The sequence below is a fragment of the Centropristis striata genome, chromosome 22 (assembly GCF_030273125.1).
Source record: "Centropristis striata isolate RG_2023a ecotype Rhode Island chromosome 22, C.striata_1.0, whole genome shotgun sequence".
NCBI classification, from domain to species: Eukaryota; Metazoa; Chordata; class Actinopteri; order Perciformes; family Serranidae; genus Centropristis; species Centropristis striata.
The window spans coordinates 17241048-17258510 of NC_081538.1; the positions used below are offsets into that span (position 1 = coordinate 17241048).

General features: G+C 41.8%; 1 protein-coding gene across 1 annotated transcript in view; it reads left to right on the forward strand.

Moving 5' to 3' along the window:
- arid2 (AT-rich interactive domain 2) overlaps nucleotides 1–16609 on the forward strand; it is a 48878-nt gene extending 32269 nt beyond the window's left edge. The window contains exons 9-21 of the mRNA XM_059325741.1: nucleotides 1378–1474; nucleotides 1931–2140; nucleotides 2468–2632; nucleotides 5017–5095; nucleotides 5265–5399; nucleotides 5631–5833; nucleotides 6792–9211; nucleotides 11558–11706; nucleotides 11791–11929; nucleotides 12110–12195; nucleotides 12445–12562; nucleotides 14729–14820; nucleotides 14942–16609. Of these exons, the coding sequence (XP_059181724.1) occupies nucleotides 1378–1474; nucleotides 1931–2140; nucleotides 2468–2632; nucleotides 5017–5095; nucleotides 5265–5399; nucleotides 5631–5833; nucleotides 6792–9211; nucleotides 11558–11706; nucleotides 11791–11929; nucleotides 12110–12195; nucleotides 12445–12562; nucleotides 14729–14820; nucleotides 14942–15053 (4005 nt within the window). The 3' untranslated portion in view covers nucleotides 15054–16609. The remainder of the gene's footprint in view (nucleotides 1–1377; nucleotides 1475–1930; nucleotides 2141–2467; nucleotides 2633–5016; nucleotides 5096–5264; nucleotides 5400–5630; nucleotides 5834–6791; nucleotides 9212–11557; nucleotides 11707–11790; nucleotides 11930–12109; nucleotides 12196–12444; nucleotides 12563–14728; nucleotides 14821–14941) is intronic.
- Nucleotides 16610–17463: the final 854 nt, after the last annotated feature.

The window sequence follows — 17463 nt, forward strand, 5'->3', positions numbered from 1 at the left end:
CATGTAAGTAATATAACTACTACCACAGCACCCTTTTGGTTGCATATATATTATGATTTGTGTGGTTTTGCTTTTGGCCAGCTTGCTGTTTTTCCAATATGCCTGTGTTTCTTTCAGTGTAGTTGCTATTCAAGTTGATTGAAGTCTCATTGTCGTAGCTTTGTAAATCAGAGACGTAGCTCCTAGTGTGTGTAACAGATGTTTCAGTTCTCAGGGCAGAGAAACAATTTGGGAAAAAAAAAAATTCAAATTAGTGTCCTGGCACATTCTAATGCCCCTATTCCATCATATACACTGATCCTAATTATTGCATACTTTGGTTAGTTTACCTGATTGTAAACATAAAGTGAATTATTGTAAATGGGAATTGTGCATTTTACCCCCCTGTCTGTAAATGGCTATTTATATTTCAAACTTGGCGTATGTGGAAAATTCAGCTTTTTTTTTTTTAACGTTTCTAGGGCAACTGTCAAGTTGCTGCCAGCTGTGTTTTCCGAGGTGGTCCGTCTAATGAGAATGTCAGCTGTCTGTGCAACCAATGCAGTTTTTAATGTGTTTTGTCATCAATTATTTCGGTAATGTTTGTCAAACATAAAAAACTGTGAGTGCAACAGATCAGTTTGCATTGTATCATGATTGTATCATTTTTCGAATCAGAAAAAATGGAAGATAGAACAGATACAACTTTCAAAAAAATGGCTCATCATAGGGGTGTGCCATATCGTATCGTTCACGATAATATCGGTATATTTTTTTCATGGTTAAAAAAATGCATATCATGATATTGGCAACATTCCTACTTCTTGATGTAGTGGCGTAAGGTTAACAATAGCTAACAATTAAATTTTAATCACAAAAAGCTATTTACTCTCTGTCGCTAAACACATGCAGCTTTCAAAATAAGAGCAAAGTGTGTTAACAGAATCTACCACAGAACTTACAAGAAGACTGTCAAAATAAGATGCCTTAAATAAAACATACAAGAACCTTTATTTTCCTTTACAAAATGTAATTAAAATATGCCCCCGAAACCCCTAAATGGTTATTTTTTATTATTTTCTCATAATTTTTTTTTTAATTTGGCAACTGTTGAGATTTGCACTTCACACTACATTTTAGATTTTTATTTATTTATACAGACTAAAAAAACCCAATCGCAAAATAGCCTGAAATATCGTGATATTCTTTTAGGGCCATATTGCCCACCCCTAGCTCATCATTCTTTTCTCTCTCTGTCCCTCTCTCTTTTTTAAGGGGTGGATACTAGGTTTATCTGCAAAGTAATATAATAAAAACAAATATTGTAGAAACATGCTTGTGGAAAGCTCTGAGCTGCTGGATGGTGGAACCGTTGAATAAATCTCTGATGTCTTGCAGCTTCAGCTGGATCCTGTTGACTTTCGGACGACTCATCTGATCTTTCACACCATCACCAAATGTTTGATGTCCAGGGATAGGTTTCTCAAAATGAGAGGTGAGCTTCCTGACCTAGCATTATAATGATTTATTGGTGTCTGTATTCAGTGTGAAGTTTAAGTTCAAGTTACTTTATTTGTACCCAGAGGTAGATATTGTTTGCAGTATAGATTCCTCATACACACACACAAAAGAGGCACATATCACACATCATTCAACTTAAGACAGTGGGAGTTAAGAAATGGCAAGTTAAATAAAAATGAAATAAAATTGAATGAAAAATTAAAAAAGTTAAAAGTTCTTACAGGTCCAAACTATACTTAGATATTGATGTGAACTAAAATATGAATAGCAAGAAAAGAAGACCGAAAAATAAAATCAAAATAAAACGGCAAAATAAAATAAAACTTGTTTAGGTTGTAAAAACGTAGATAAAGGTTAAAATGTATATACACAAATAGTAAATGCATACACGGTGTGAACCATTAAATGTGTATTTCTGTGTCCTTTTTAGCCATGGAAATCCTGGGCAACCTCAGCAAAGCAGAAGACAACGGCGTGCTAATCTGTGAGTATGTGGACCAGGACTCGTACAGGGAGGTAATAATGCTGCTCACCCTGCCTGACCTCATGCTCCTCATGGCCTCTTTGGAGGTGCTGTACCTGCTGGCCCAGCTCGGAGAGATTCCCTGCAGCAAGATCGCCTCCGTAGACCACAGCATAGGTACGAGTCCTCTACTGTCACATGTTTTGGGTTCGTTTGACACGCACCATGCTTGATTTTGTTTATTTTTATCGGCTAATTTTACTTAAGTGAATCCAGGGCTTGAAATGTTGGGAGAGTTTGGTTAACTTGTCTCGCCTGCCAAGTTTTTGCCGCCCTGGTCTTTCCATTTATGATTAACAGGCTGAAATGAAAATTCTTTCCCTCTACCCATGAAATCTCAAAGGATGTGTTTGGTTCTCACTGCAGTCATGAAGCATTTATCTGTTCTGCAAATAGCTCCTCAGCGCTGATCCTTTGTGTGTTTTCTTCTGCTTTCTCCTTCAGACCTGTTAGTACGTTTAGTATCGGTTGACCTTCATACGTTCGGACCCGACGCTCTAACAGCGGTGCGATTGATCGAGCATCAGGCCAGCGCTGACCAGGCAGCCGAGGTCCGACCACAGCTGGTAGAGCAGGTACCTGCAGCCGTGCAGGGAGCAGCAGCGCCTGGTGAGTGTCTGCTCCCACTGGAATGGACAATGTTCACTTTTTCTTCATGTTTTTTCCACTTAACAAGCTTGTATACACAAAGGGTAACTGGCAACTTTCAACCAGCTTTGTGTCACTGCAGTGCCTTGAATCATAGGGAACAATCAAAGTTTTGGAAATGTTTAATATACTGTACAGTAGTGGAAATGTGTAATGTACTGTACAGTAGTGGAAATGTTTAATATACTGTACAGTGGTGGAAATATTTAGACCATTAGACCATTGTTTTCTTCAATTTCTTTTTCATTTTAATGCCTGGTACAGCTAAAGGTAAATGTGTTTGGACAAATATAATGATGACAACAAAAAAGCTCATAAGAGTTCAATTTAAAAGCTGATATCTAGTCATTTCCATGTGTTTCTTGATAATAACCAAAATAAATATCAACAGAACCATGTTAAATGTCTAGATGTCAGCTCTTAAATTAATCTCTTATGAGCTATTTTTGTTATCATGTTTGTCCAAACAAATTTACCTTTATCTGTACCAGGCATTAAAATGAACAAGAAATTGGAAAAACAAGGGCGGTCTAATCATTTTTTCCATGACTGTATCTTTGCTAAAGTACTACATTTTAAAGCAAAACTTAATCTAGAATTTAGTTTTTCCAAATCATATGTGTAACGTTGTTCATTCTGACTCTGCTCAGACAAGAGGGCTTTCCTATGCAATTTAAATAAACAAAGCCATGTAAACGATGAGGTTACACACAACAATATTCTATGTAAGGTTGCTGGAACCTACTGCCATAAACTGCAGTTTGTAAATATCTGAACCAGTGAACCTGCAAAGCAGCTTGACCACCATTAAACCAACAATAAATCAAATAAAAGTTAGTTGATCAGTCAATTCAGATTAGTTCAACAGATCACAATGAATGTAAGTATGAAATATAGAATGACTCCAGGTGATGACTAATTACCTTACACCTGCTATCTCACCTGTTGCTGAGCCAGTGACACACTGTGCTGCATCCTACACTGCAAGGTAAAGTTAACCAGCCGACTTTGTTTTGTACTCAGTCTTGGCTGTAATACAATAAATAATATTAATATAATTTTTCTTTGTTACTTGGTATAAGTTTGGATTATTTATGGTGATTATTGTTCATAGAGGTTTTTTCATCAATTTTTGATCCCTTAACTCGCTAATTAATATTGACGGCAAGAGTCGAACAGAGCTGAACTTTGTCCTATCTGTGATCAAACTACAATATTTGAAGTAGAGAATAAACATAAGTTAAAAAATGTGAGCACAGAAAAGACAGATGACGTTTCACTAGATAATTAAATTAACACCTTTTTAGTTTTAGGTCTGTTTACCTTTTAGTTTTTTACCTGCTTATATAATGGTGCACAGAGCCAAAGGTGAAGTGATGCTAAGACGTAAAAGGAGCTTTCCAATCTTCTCACTGCTCCAAGAGAGTGTGTGAGTGTGTGAGTGTGTGAGTGTGTGAGTGTGTGAGTGTGTGAGTGTGTGAGTGTGTGTGTGTGTGTGTGTGTGTGTGTGTGTGTGTGTGTGCGTGTGTGCTCTAACAGGTGACCCTTGGTGGGAACTAAACCCAGCTAACCTTGGAAGTGTCATTCCTGTGCTGTCAGTGTGCTGTAATGTTATTAGCTTGCTGACATCTAGTGGGCAGCCTGTGAAGTGCTACACACTTGAAATTAATTGAATCAATAGACAAATTCACCATATTCTTCTGCTTGTAGCATTAGATATATAATATGTAACATTTCCACATTGAAAGGTCTACAAGAACGACTTATCCCAAATGTTTCCAACGCAGAGAAATCTGTAATTTTATTCAAGGGGACAGTCGTTTTATTGGTTGCCTTTCAATGGCGCCATTTAAAGTTTACCCCCTCTAGTCCCTCTAACTTTTGGGGAAACCCTGGAAACGCCAGTTCTCCCACATCAATGATAGTTCAGTATCGATCCACCTTACTATGATGTGTTACAGTAACCGTATAATGTCACAACACGATTGTAGTCATTTTCAGTATGATTTTTTTGGCAGATAACAAGGCTGGGCTACCCCCCTGATTGAATTTGCCACAGTAACAGTATGAATAGACCATTTTGATACATTAACTCTCTTGTGAACTGTATTTTTCTGTCTGAGTCACGTAAGAAAGATTTTCATCAGCAGTGGTGGTTGTTAAATAATGGAGACAACAGCTCCCATGATGCCACACTACTTCACAACATCTTAAAAGTCCGTCTTGTTATTGTTTTGATTGAGAGACGCCACGCTGCAGAAATTCCATATTGTGTGTATAAATATCAAATATACAGAAGTGTTAACCTTTTTAAATCTTTGATGTTTATTTCTTTGTCTTTTCAGTAACGAGGGTTCCAGTTCAAGCCACTCAACCACCACCTGGTATCGTGGAACTAGATGGGGAAAAATTTACACTGCAGTGGTAAGATTATGATCTATTAATCAATGTGATTATTTATTATCAATTTGATATTTTAACTGAAGAAAAGAAATACAGTCTTATGTATGATTTTCCTTGTATCTATCCTGCCTTTGTTTGTTGTTTCTTTGATTGCATAGTAACCACTCTGCCTGTGGTTTCTCTCCAACAGGCTAAACGCACACTTTGAGACAAATGCTGAGGGCTCTGTGTCTCGATCAGAAATGTACTCTGAGTACTTGGCCACATGCAGTAAAATGGGACGAAGCAACATCTTGAACTCAACCGGCTTCCTCAAATGTCTGCGGTTAGTTCTGTTTCCTCTCCTGCCTGGTGCTTTTCTGTTTAACAAGCACGGAGCACTGGAGTCTTGGCCCCTTGTTTGCAAGACCGCAATTACTACCCTTTACCTTTGTAGATCAGCTCTAATAAAGCGGAGCTCTTTTGAGTTTTAAAAGTGTTATTGATCCTCCAGAGATATACCAACAGCTGCAGCTGTTTCCCTTTGTAAAACCTGTGTCTCCTCCTGCCACCACAGGACCGTGTTTGCCAACCACACGATGCGGCGGCAAGAGGAACCAAAGGCCAACGGTCAGGTTCAAATTCTCCTGGTAGGGCTAAGGCGAAGATCAATCCCCCTGCCCATCCAGCTGTACTACCAGCAGCAGAATCCAGCAGCAGCTGTGACTCCTCCAGCAGCCCGACACGAAGCTCCTGGAGACCCTCAGGCCCTGCCTCCAGGTAGAAATAGAAAAACAAACATGCTCATCTTTTTGTGTTGGAGTGATAATGACAAGATTCATACTGTAATAAAATTAAAGTGCAACATCTAGAACTAACTGAATCAAAGTGCAACACATCAGGTTTTGTTTCGTCAAGATGCTCACTAGGACAGATGAGCTCCAAATATCAGAAGCTCAAGACCTGTGGAGGAAAAGAAAAGACACTCCAGAAAAGTGATATTGTGCAGACAATTGCTTGACTTTCCTGCAAAGGGAGCTGAGCTGGTACCACTGAGACCAGGATGGCTACACTAATTACAAAGGCAGACCTGTTGAGAACATGTTTGCAGGAACAGATTTTAGTTGGAGGAGCTCACTAGTGAAATGGAGACGAAGGCTGCTTCACAAGACATTTGTTGCAACATATAAGGTTATATTTTAGCACATGTAGTTGTGTAAATGCCATGTCTGTGTTGCATCTAAAATGCAATTATACAAATGTGTTTGAACCCTTTTTAAAATACAATAAAACATTAAACATGATCACAAAGAGATTAAGGCCCTGTCTACACATATTTTTTTGAAAATTGATATTTGATATTAAAAAAAAATTAAAAATAATTTAAGACACCATAACCTTTGCTTTACAGAGACTAAAATGCTACTATTAAAACAATAGTAGCAATTTTTTTCTTAATGTGTGCATATCTGATCATTATTACGGAAACATTTTTCTGGTTTATAGTCCAAGGTGCAGTGGCGAAATAAATTTGTAAATTGTGTGAATGGATGAGGTGGAGTTGCTGTGTAGCATCATTTTCCAATACCGGTAGCCATTGTTGTTCCTGGTTTTATGCAGTGTCCCAACTTTTTTTGGAATCAGGGTTGTATCCATATATTCTATGTAAACTCCAAAAAGTAGTTATATGGCATCTTGGATCTGAACCGTTGTGTGTTTGTGTGTTATTTGTGACCAGGCTTACCTCCCGGGCCACCAAGTCTTGGACCCCAGTTTGTCCGGGTCCCTGGCCCTAGCCCTAGCCCCGGTGCCACCCCATCCATGGCCTTGACTGCACAGGAACCTCCTCACCCAACGGTTTCCCGCCACCCGGTACCCCAACAGGTGTCTCCGCAGTTACCAACAAATCCTCTGGCAGCAGTGCAGCAGCAACTGGTCCGACCTGGTCTAGGGGTACAGATTCCAACGCAGACACAGGCCACCCAGAACCACAGCCCCCAGAACCCTGCTGCTCCACACGCAGCTCAGCAACACTCCCCCATTCTCCCCACAGGGACGCCTGTCACGCTATTTCAGCAGGTACCACAGGGCCACATCCTCACAGCCAGGGTACATGGTGTGTGCCCTCCCATCACCCAGCACCCAACCCCTCAAACCTCTCTCCTGTCTGGACCTCAGGGTGGAGCTTCCCAGGTGGAGCCTCAGTGCGTTGCTGTGACATCAACACCCTCTTCTTCCATCCAAGTGGGGGCTGGTCAGGCGTTGAGTATTGCGGGTGTGCCCAATTCCCAGGGGTCCCGCGTCACATTTCAGAATATCGCCCCCAAACCAGCGCCAAACCAGTCAGGTGGACCAGTGGCCACGATAGCCACTCCCAACCAGCAGCCTCAGCCTCAACAGCAGGCACAGAGTGTCGTCATAGTCAGTCAAAACCCCCAGCAGAACCCAGCCTACACCCCTGCCATACACCAGATCGTTCTTGCCAACCCTTCCGCCCTTCCCGGCGCCCAGACTATCCAGATAGCGGGGCAGCCCGGAGCTGCTTCCAGCCCCTGCCCGCCTCCTGCTACTCACTCTAATACCCAGGTCCAGCCCAATCAAACTGTCAGCCACGCACTGTCCATGAAACGGCATCAACAGCAGCATCAACAACAGCCACAGCTCCAAATTATTTCCCAACCTCCTCCCTCTCAGCCTACCTCCACTGAGTCCAGCTTGATCAAACAGCTACTGCTTCCAAAGCGACCTTCTACTCCGGGAGGAAAGCTCATCCTACCCGCCCCACAGGTGCCCCCTCCCAACAGCACGATAGCCCCTAGTCCGCAGGTCCTCTACCAGACCAGCTACAGCACCCAGAATCCCTCTCCTCAGCCTCAGCAGCTCAATGTCCAGCTGGTTCCTGGTCAGCTTCCTGCTGCAGGAGCCCCAGCCCTCCAGACGGTCCAGCTCTTGCCAGGCCAGCTAATTTCCACAAGTAGCTCAGGGGCAGCTACCATCATCCAGGGCCCCACGGCAGCTGGACAAGTCACATTCACCGTGGTCCCCAACACTGGTTTCACCACCTCTACCGCTGCTGTTGCTGCTGTGAGCCAGGGTGCTGTGGCTCCGGGAGTTCCCCCTCCTCCCTTCTCTCCTGCAACAGTGCCCCACCAAGCACCTGCAACTCCACCACCACCGCCGCCACCACTGCCAGCTCCCCTAAGAGGAGACAAGATAATTTGTCAAAAGGAGGAGGAGGCCAAGGACGCCACAGGGCTGCACATACATGAGAGAAAGATAGAGGTGATGGAGAACTCGTCTTTGGCAGAAGGAGACTCCAACGGTAAAACCAGCAATGGTGATGTTGCGGCAGGTGCCAAGCTGCTAAATGGTCGGAAGTGCATGGAGTCTAATCTACCTCCATACCACTCAGGGAACAGCCAGGGGGCACTCAATGGCCCGGCTACGGAGAGTCACCCTGCTAATGGGAAGCAGGCCCTCTCCCCCAGCCTGGACACCCCTCTGGATGGCAACCCGGACCCCAAAAAGACTCTAGTCAACGGGGTGTGTGACTTTGATCGGGTTGACGGTGGTGGCAACTTAAACAAAAACATTCCAAATCACATTGCTTCCAAACAGTACTTGGGGAACGGGGAGGTGGGCCCCTCTGAGAAGAGTCATGGGTCAGACCCCCCTCTTCCTAGTCCTCCTCCCCCCCAGCAGGACACTGCCAAAGCCCAGCAGGCTGAGCGCCTGGTTAACGGACCCCAGGCAGTAGGCAACAGGCCTCCTTCGGAATTAACCAATGGACCTTTGGGGCCGGGCCATGCCGTGCCTGTGCTAAGACAGCAACTGCTCCCCAATTCCACCCTCCCCTCCACTGTTACTGTTACCTCCCAGAGTCTTGCTGCCTCTCCTGCGAACGGAGTGGCCTCTGAGGCTCGAGGTCTCAAGAGACCAGCTGAGAACGAGGACCGCAGTGCAGCTGCAGCATCCTCGGGGATCCCCAATAAAGTAGGAGTGCGGATCATCACCATCAGTGACCCCAACAACGCCGGCAGCAGTGCCACCATGGTGGCGGTGCCAGCAGGAACAGACCCAAGCACAGTAGCCAAAGTAGCAATAGAGAACGCCACTCAGCAGAGGAACTGCTCGCCCACACTGGCAGCTGGCTCAACGGTGAGTCATTGTAGGGTTAGTCTCACAGCAAGCCACATTTATCGTGTCTGCTAGTAGTGTGACTTGATGGCAGGTCTGTCACAAAATGTGTCTCACATGTCTGTCACTAGGGGCAGTTCCTGTGTTAGAAGTTATTTATGTGTCTGTAGCTACTTTGTCTAATGTACCACCTACCTTTTTGGTGAAGGGTATTCTGTGGTGTTTTCATTGCAACAGATTTATTTATATTCACAAGAACACATGTTCATTCAGAGTTTATCAGACAGGTGGAGGCATCTTCTACTGTAAAACATATGCTTAGCCTGCATTGGAACATGGCCGTTTTTCCCTGTTCCTCAGGATTGTTTAGTATTTAGGGTGATCTTTTGGCAGAAATGGAATACAATGTTCATAACTATGTTTTCCTCAGTGTATTGTTAACTGAAGTGAAGAATCATTGTGTTTTAAAGGCCTTTCGCATTTTTTACGATGCAGTGGCGGCCACTGTAGGTTTTTACTATTGTTGGTTGCTGCAACCTCAACGCTCATTGCCACTAATTCCACTCCAACACTGGTCCTTTTTAATATAAATATATTTGCATAATCCAAAATGCCTCTTCTGGAGATAGTTTTTGCCAAGTCAGCTGGTGATGTGTACACACGGACTGTAATGCATACTCTTTGCAGTGTTTAGGAGGGCTAATGTGGTCAGCTATAATCTTGTTTGGTTTTGACTAGGGGAAAAAAACAACCGTTGCAATATTTTCCACATTGTTCAGCTATAGCAGGGGGAAGCTGTAGTGGTCTTAGTTCAGATGCAGCTATTGTGCATTTTTCTTTCACGGCACATTGTAATTTGATTCACGATACTACGGCCTCCCAATTTTCTTTTACCAACAGAGCAGAAACAGCTCATTGGTTTCTCCGTTCAGTTCCTCCCTCTGCTTAAATGAGTTGCTGATGTCTTCAGTTGTGGATCAACATGAAATTAAACCTGCAGAGAGGCTGTCAAGAACACAGCAACAAAAGTTAGGAAGGTCCATTGGCAGTCCTTTGGCATTTTAGCAGTGAACAGAGATTACAGAAAAACATTTATTGTTCGTTTGTGTGCCAATCCTTGGGATTGTTTATTTTTTTCAAATGCCACAAAAGACTCTAAAGTGAGCGCCGGGGGGGACGTTACACTGAACCAATGTTGCCCACATCACAACATGTTTATGGCATGCTTTGTAGAAATGGGCAACTCAGCTAGATGTTGCTCTACACTTCTATTGTTGGTCAGAAACAGTTTGTTTTTTTAATCTGACTCCAGTATTTGATTATGAAATACAGTTACATAACAGAATTGAAGTTGCACATTATTGTCTGACACTAAAACACAACTTATCAAGGACATAACTTGAGTTGCAAATATTGTGCTGTTAAGAAAGCACTCAAATTGCTGTGTGTCAGTGTGTGTGTAGGAAATGGAAGGAAAGCGCATGATTTAATTGAGGTCTGATTAAGACACTGCCACATGTGTGAATAATGAGAAGAATAATGTTTTTCATTATTTTTACCATGGCTATGATTTAAGATTCCAAGATAGTCTGGTATGCTACGTTAGTCTATTGATGCATGAAAGGTATGAGGAGGACTCTGTGTATATTATCAGATTGATAATTAACACTGATGCTTTTTACAAATGAACATCCTGAAGAAAGCTGTTGTGTGTTTCTGCAGGGTGTATTTACCTCTACTGTACAATCCGTTTAAAATCAATTATTCATCTGCATAAAACAAACAAGTGAAAACTATTTTTTTAAATCAAACTCGACACCAACAAAAATAGACTTTGTTATAGATTGCACATCACTTGTGAGTTGAGTTTTGGAGGTAAAGAAGGTGAGACCAGTTAAGACCATGTGGCTCTCACTGATACTCACCTCCTATATTAAAGCAGCTGAGAGAACAACTTCTGCCAATAGACAGGCCTAGGTTACATCTCAGCCAACAGATTTAGTTTTAAGAAAAATTACAATTGCAACTGGTAAATATACTACTGTCTTTTTAAAAGTCTTGACTCATGACTTTCATATTAACCAGTTTAGAATTTGATCTGTCAGTAATGTTGAGTATTTTTATTCAGAAACATAAACTGTATGAAAGAACTCGTAGCCTCTGGGCCTGAAAGGTGAAGTCAATTTGGAAGTGTCTTAAACCTGCATTCTTTCTAATGGCCAGCAGGGGGCGACTCCACTGGTTGTAAAAAGAAGTCCAGATGTATAGAAGTCTATAAGAAATTAACCCAACTTCCCTTCATTTATTACCCCAGTGAACATTTTCCAAATGACAAAATTAATTCCTATTTTTCCATCTCTTCCACAGCCTACGGTTACCACGCCCCCTATATCCCAGCCTGCTACTGGGGGTAACCACAGCCCTCACCTCTCAGCACAGCAAACTCCTGCAGGGCCGCCAGAGCAGAGCAGGAAAGCAGGGCAGAACTTCAAGTGTCTGTGGCAGTCCTGTAAAAGGTACGTGTGCGAGCAGACGTTGGTAACTTTCCCTAGCCGAGCCATCACCGAGCTTCAGCTGACTAGCTCTTGTGTGTTCTCCAGGTGGTTTGAAACGCCGTCTCAGGTGTTTTACCACGCAGCAACGCAACACGGTGGGAAAGGTGTATATGGAGGCCACTGTCAATGGGAGGGATGTGAACCTTTTCCTCGGCAGAGACTGTCCTTCATCACACATCTACAGGTAAAGAGACACTCCACTTTCTCTGTGGCTGGTAGTGGAAGACTGCTTGTAGAAGCAGCACCTTTCTTTTCACAGCCTTTTAGTTATTGCACCTTTTTATAGTAGCATTACCACATCAACATAACATTCTAACAACCAAAAACGGACTTAACTAAATAGTTTCCACTCTTTCTTTTCCAGGATAAGCACTGTTCTCGAGAGGCTTTGCTGGCTGGACTCAAACTGGAGGAGCAGCAGGCACAAAGTCCCAATCAGACTTCTTCCCAGTACGTACACCTTTCTTTATCTCCATACATGATTGATGCCTTAAAATACGCTCATTTTTTTTTTTGGGATCATTGGCTGGTTGATTTGTTTTGTGAAGTGTGTGGAGATTAAAAGTGAATATTGTTTGCTGTATTAGAACAGACCAAATGAGAAATAGTACACTACAGTTTCTGTGAAAAACACTGTACTGGGTGGCATTTGACAAATGACATTCATGTGTTTGTGTCCATGCTTGATGTGTTCTAAAGGACTCCGCCAGCGGCAGGCAGTACACCGCGAGCACCGAAAGCAATCGTGAATCATCCGAGCGCAGCTCTCATGGCCCTCCGCAGAGGCTCTCGAAACCTGGTCTTCAGGGACTTCACTGTGAGTGGAACAAGGCCGAGCGCACCTCATTTCTCACTCCAAACTTGTACACACACTTTTGTATGACTTGTATGAAAGCTCATGGTTGGCATAGGTGGACGTAAGCTGCTTTGAAGCTTTTCAGTCCCATTGTTTCCTTCACTTAATGATTCATACAGGCTCAAGATTGACTGCAAATGCTGGGGAGAAATATTTGGTCATTTCCAGGTCTTTGTTTGGCTGGAATCTGCACAAAAATGAATTGTTAGAAAACTTCATTAAACTGTAAAGATAACAGAATGTTGAGAATTTCTGCAGGTTTAGCACCCACCATTCAGCATATTATTGCATATGTTTGCAATTGACACTATAAAGAATAGTAGGGATATACCATTCAGATATCTACACTATTGGTAGAAAATGTTTAGGAGACAGAGATCCTGGCGTTCTGGGATGAAAGTGATTAAAAGTAAAGTTTTTTTTTTTGTAGAGGTGTGACTGTATGTAGCCAAGCGCTGCAGTGTGTGTCTTCACATTCTGTTGACCATCACTGGGAGGAGAACTAACATCAGTTAGCTGTTAGCAGCCGCTGGACAGCAGAGTACAGTGGTTAGGGGTGTGCCATATCGTATCGTTCACGATTATACCGGTATATTTTTTTTATGGGTAAAAAAAAATGCATATCATGATATTGGCAACATTCCTACTTCTTGACGTAGTGGTGTAAGGATTTCCCATTAATTACATAGACTGTGGCAGCCCGCTATAGTATCATGTGCTGCGCTTAAGTCACATTTCAAGCTACTGAAAGTATCTACACTATTCATAATATCAAGTTATTTTGCGTTTTGTCTCTGCTCAGCAGACTGTCTGTCACCCGACCCCCACCTCTCATCCTCCTCCGAGACATGCGCGCTCAGTCACACATTTAAACACGCGCTGAATACAGCGAGCTGCCGTGCCTACCTACTCTCCGTGTGCATCTGCGTTGGCGCGCGCCAATCTAAATCCTATCAACCTGTCCGGTCTTGTCAGAGGTCCAAACGGCCCAAACACACTGTTGCATTTTGCCGTTCGTTAGCCGCGAGCTAACAATTAAAGTTGTTTTGGTTTTAATCACAAAAAGCTACTATTACTTCCTGTCGCTAAACAATGCCGCTTTCAAAATAAAAGTACAGAATCCACCTCAGAATTTACAAGAAGACAAGATAAGATTTATTTATACAGACTAAAAAATCTTTTTCTACATATTTTTCAGTATTTTTTAATATCGTCAAGTATATCGTTATCGCAAAAATACTCTGAAGTATCGTGATAATCTTTTAGGGCCATATCGCCCACCCCTAACAGTGGTGTGTTGGGCTAACAGTTAACAATTCAGCAAGTAGACCAATTAGGCAAAATATTGTTTTGTTTCGTTTGCCAAGACTTTGTGTTTGTCTTCACCTGTAGCAGCTGCTGGTTTGACCTTGGAGATGTGAGTGACTGCTAATGTTAGCTTAGCTCGTCAACACTTGCTCGTATCTCTGTGGTCGAACCGGCCACTGCTAACTGTATTCCTCACCTTTATGGTGAATGCACTGGAACAAGATACAGGTGACCTTTTAACAATAGGTTGTTAACATGGAGAATAAATACAAAGCAATTGATACATATAGGAATAAACTTAATGTTATTATATCATATTTTAAGTATGAAAGCCGTTACCTGTGTCCCTAATACATCAAGAAATTTCACTAAATTGTGAGAGGAAATTATTTTATTTTATTTTGGTTTGCAGAAAAAAAAATCCAGAAAATGAATATAGAGACAAAACAAGCATTATTACTGTATCAATTTGGGGAATAATAAAGTACCACATTAGTACACCTGAGCTGTGAAAACCCACACTGCTCCTTATTTTCTGACAATTTTCATTTTTTTCAGTATTTCATCAACGTTTTAATGATGCTTTTATGATGCCACACATAACTATCAACAGTAATAACAGAGCAAAGGAAGCTTTTTTGGGGGGGACAGTTTACATTTTCCTTGGGATGGATAAAATTGTTTTTCACTGTTGCAACTACAAAAATCTAAGTTCAGCCTGTCCAATATAAGTGCCTCTCTTCAGCTGCTGCTCTTTCTGAGCCTCTATCATCTCTACAAGTGGAATCCATGAATATATGTTTTTTTTTCCTCTCCTAGGATGAGAAAGAGGGACCAGTGACCAAACACATACGACTAACTGCTGCCTTAACGTTAAAGAACATCGCCAAGCACTCTGACTGTGGTCGCATGTAAGTGTCCTTCTGGCTTTAAGGAGTGTTGAGTGAGACAGTAAGAACAAAACAGCAAAGAACAAAAAACACAACATTTTTCTGCAGTACAGTAATGTTATTTTCTCCCCTTGTCCCTCAGGTTGGTAAAGAGGCATGAGACGCACCTCTCTGTGCTTGCGCTAAGTAACATGGAGGTTTCCACCACGCTCGCCAAATGCCTTTACGAACTGACGCGCTCGCTCCAGGCTTAACGCCAAAAGGACAAGCTCTACAACCCCCTCACCCTCACCCTCCTCCTGAGACGAGAGGAGGAAGCCACCGGTGAGCCGTAGCGGGTCTGCAGGGGGAGCAGAGGGCGGGAACCGGAACGAAGACCCTCCTTCTGCCGCGCCTGGCACCCTCCAACTCCCTCTCATCCCTCACCTCCTTCCTCGCCCAACCTGTGTTCAAACCACCGCCCTCTCCCATCGAGAGACACACATACACACACACAAAAAAAACTGCCACGGGGGTCTTCCACCAGCTGCCCTCCAGGGGGAGCTATTTAAGACTGCTTCCCTGAGGGACTCCACCGACGAAACCCCAAACACGAGCACATTTTGTTTAAGTTTTTTTGTTATTTTTATTTTTCTCTTCGTCCCGTGAACTGATGTGTGCGATGGAGTGAGTGGCGGTCGACTGAAGAGTACAGGCGGGCGGGGATGGAGGGGGGCGGGGCTATCGTAGGTGTCCCACAGGGTTGGGTGGAGGAGGACTCAGCTGGCAACTGGCGCAGAGTTGTTGTTTTTTGTTTTCTTTTCTTTAGAAACTTGGTAGCTTGGTTTTCTTACTTGAGTCAATATATTTTCACTTATTTATTATTGAAATGAATACCATTACAATTAATGAAAAAGAATCTTGTAAATATGTTGTGAATATATATAAAGAAGATCCTCTTTCATGCCGATGCAGCCACTGGAGAACTTGCTCTGTGGAGTAATAGAAGCATTACTTTGGTAGAATTGAATAAAGTAGTATGTTTTTTTGTTTGTTTTTGTTTTTTTGTTTTTTTTTTGCTTTTTTATGATCCCTGGTCACTTGTATCTAATGTGATTCTATACTCAGCAGTGGATGAATGTACTTAAAAACCTGTAAATAATTCTGCAAAGGTACTGATGCTGTAAAGCTTAGGGAGGGGGTAAAAACAGTTTTTTGTGGAACTGTGACATTTTTTGTATTATAATACCTTGTAGAACTCATTTTGCTGGCTGAAAGAGTATGGAATAATATATCTCATGTCATTTTGTAGAAGAAAAAAAAATATTGAAGGTATTCTCTTCCCTTCCTCTTCCCTCACGCCCTCCCCTCAACACGCACACACACAAGTAACATGTATCCACTGTAAGCGTTTTGTCATTGTACGGGCACAGTGCGCGTACCAAAATTTTTTTGTATTTGTAAATTGGTTTAAATACATGGAGTTTTTATACAGGTTTTCTCCTGTGTTCTTTGCTTTACGTGCAGGTATGATATTTTCTTCACTACTTTTTTCTATCTTAATATAGTGTGGAGTTTTATTGTACTATTTTTTCATTCTTAATACCATGCCACATTCCGGCTCACGTCCTCAGACTGTCCTCTCTACCGTGTGTTGTGTAACATTTATGACTGCCTGTCGTATTAGCATCTGACCGGGGCGACCCAACCATCCTCATTTCTGCGGTGTCAGTAGGATGTGTGACTATACATAGACCTAACAGTCTGTTAGAGATTGGCTTTATTTACTTTGGTGACTGTTTATAGTTTTTAAATAAAACACTGAACATTTTGCTTTGGTTTTATGCTTGTTTCTTTATTCCCCACTACCAATTTTTCCCTCAAACTGCCTTCCAAAGTGCATGCAGCAGTTGATGTAGAGCAATGATTCCTAACCCACATATTGAGTGAGTAACACCTGAACATGTTGCGATTGAGAGCACATGGAAATTAATGGGCGAGTAGTACAGTTTTAACAGTTTGCTAAAAGTACAGGATAAAGATTTTAAATTGTTAAAGCTAAAAGTAATGGATACATTGTTAAAATAGATTGCTAAAAGCAATTAAAAAGTTGCATTAAGTAGCATTAATGGCGATACAGCTAAAAGTAATAGATAAACCGTTTGCTACAAGAAAGGGTAAAATCGTTAGCTAAAAGTAATGGATAAACAGTTGGCTAAGTAACAAAGTATGAAAAATTAAAAGTCAAATATTTGAAATATATATGTATATGTATTTTGAAGTAGCTAAACATAATGGATACGTTATGAAACAGTTTGCTACAAGAAATGAACTAAAAGTTGGCTAAAAAATATGGTTGGCTAAAAATAATGGATATACATTTACAGTTAGCTAAAAGTACAAATAAAATGGCTGAATAGCTAAAAGTCAAAAGCTGAATTAACTATATGTGTGTGTGTGTGTGTGTGTGTGTGTGTATATTTGAAATAGTTAACTTAAAGTAATGGGTAAGAGGTGGAATAGTTGGCAAAGAATTATAGGTGAACATTTGAAATAGCTTAACATAATGGATAAATGATGAAATAGTTAGCCCAACTGTTAAGCAAGCTATTTCCCCATTTGATAAATGGGGAAATAGCTTGTTGCAAGTAATTGGATTAATGTGAAATAGCAAAGCAGATGGAT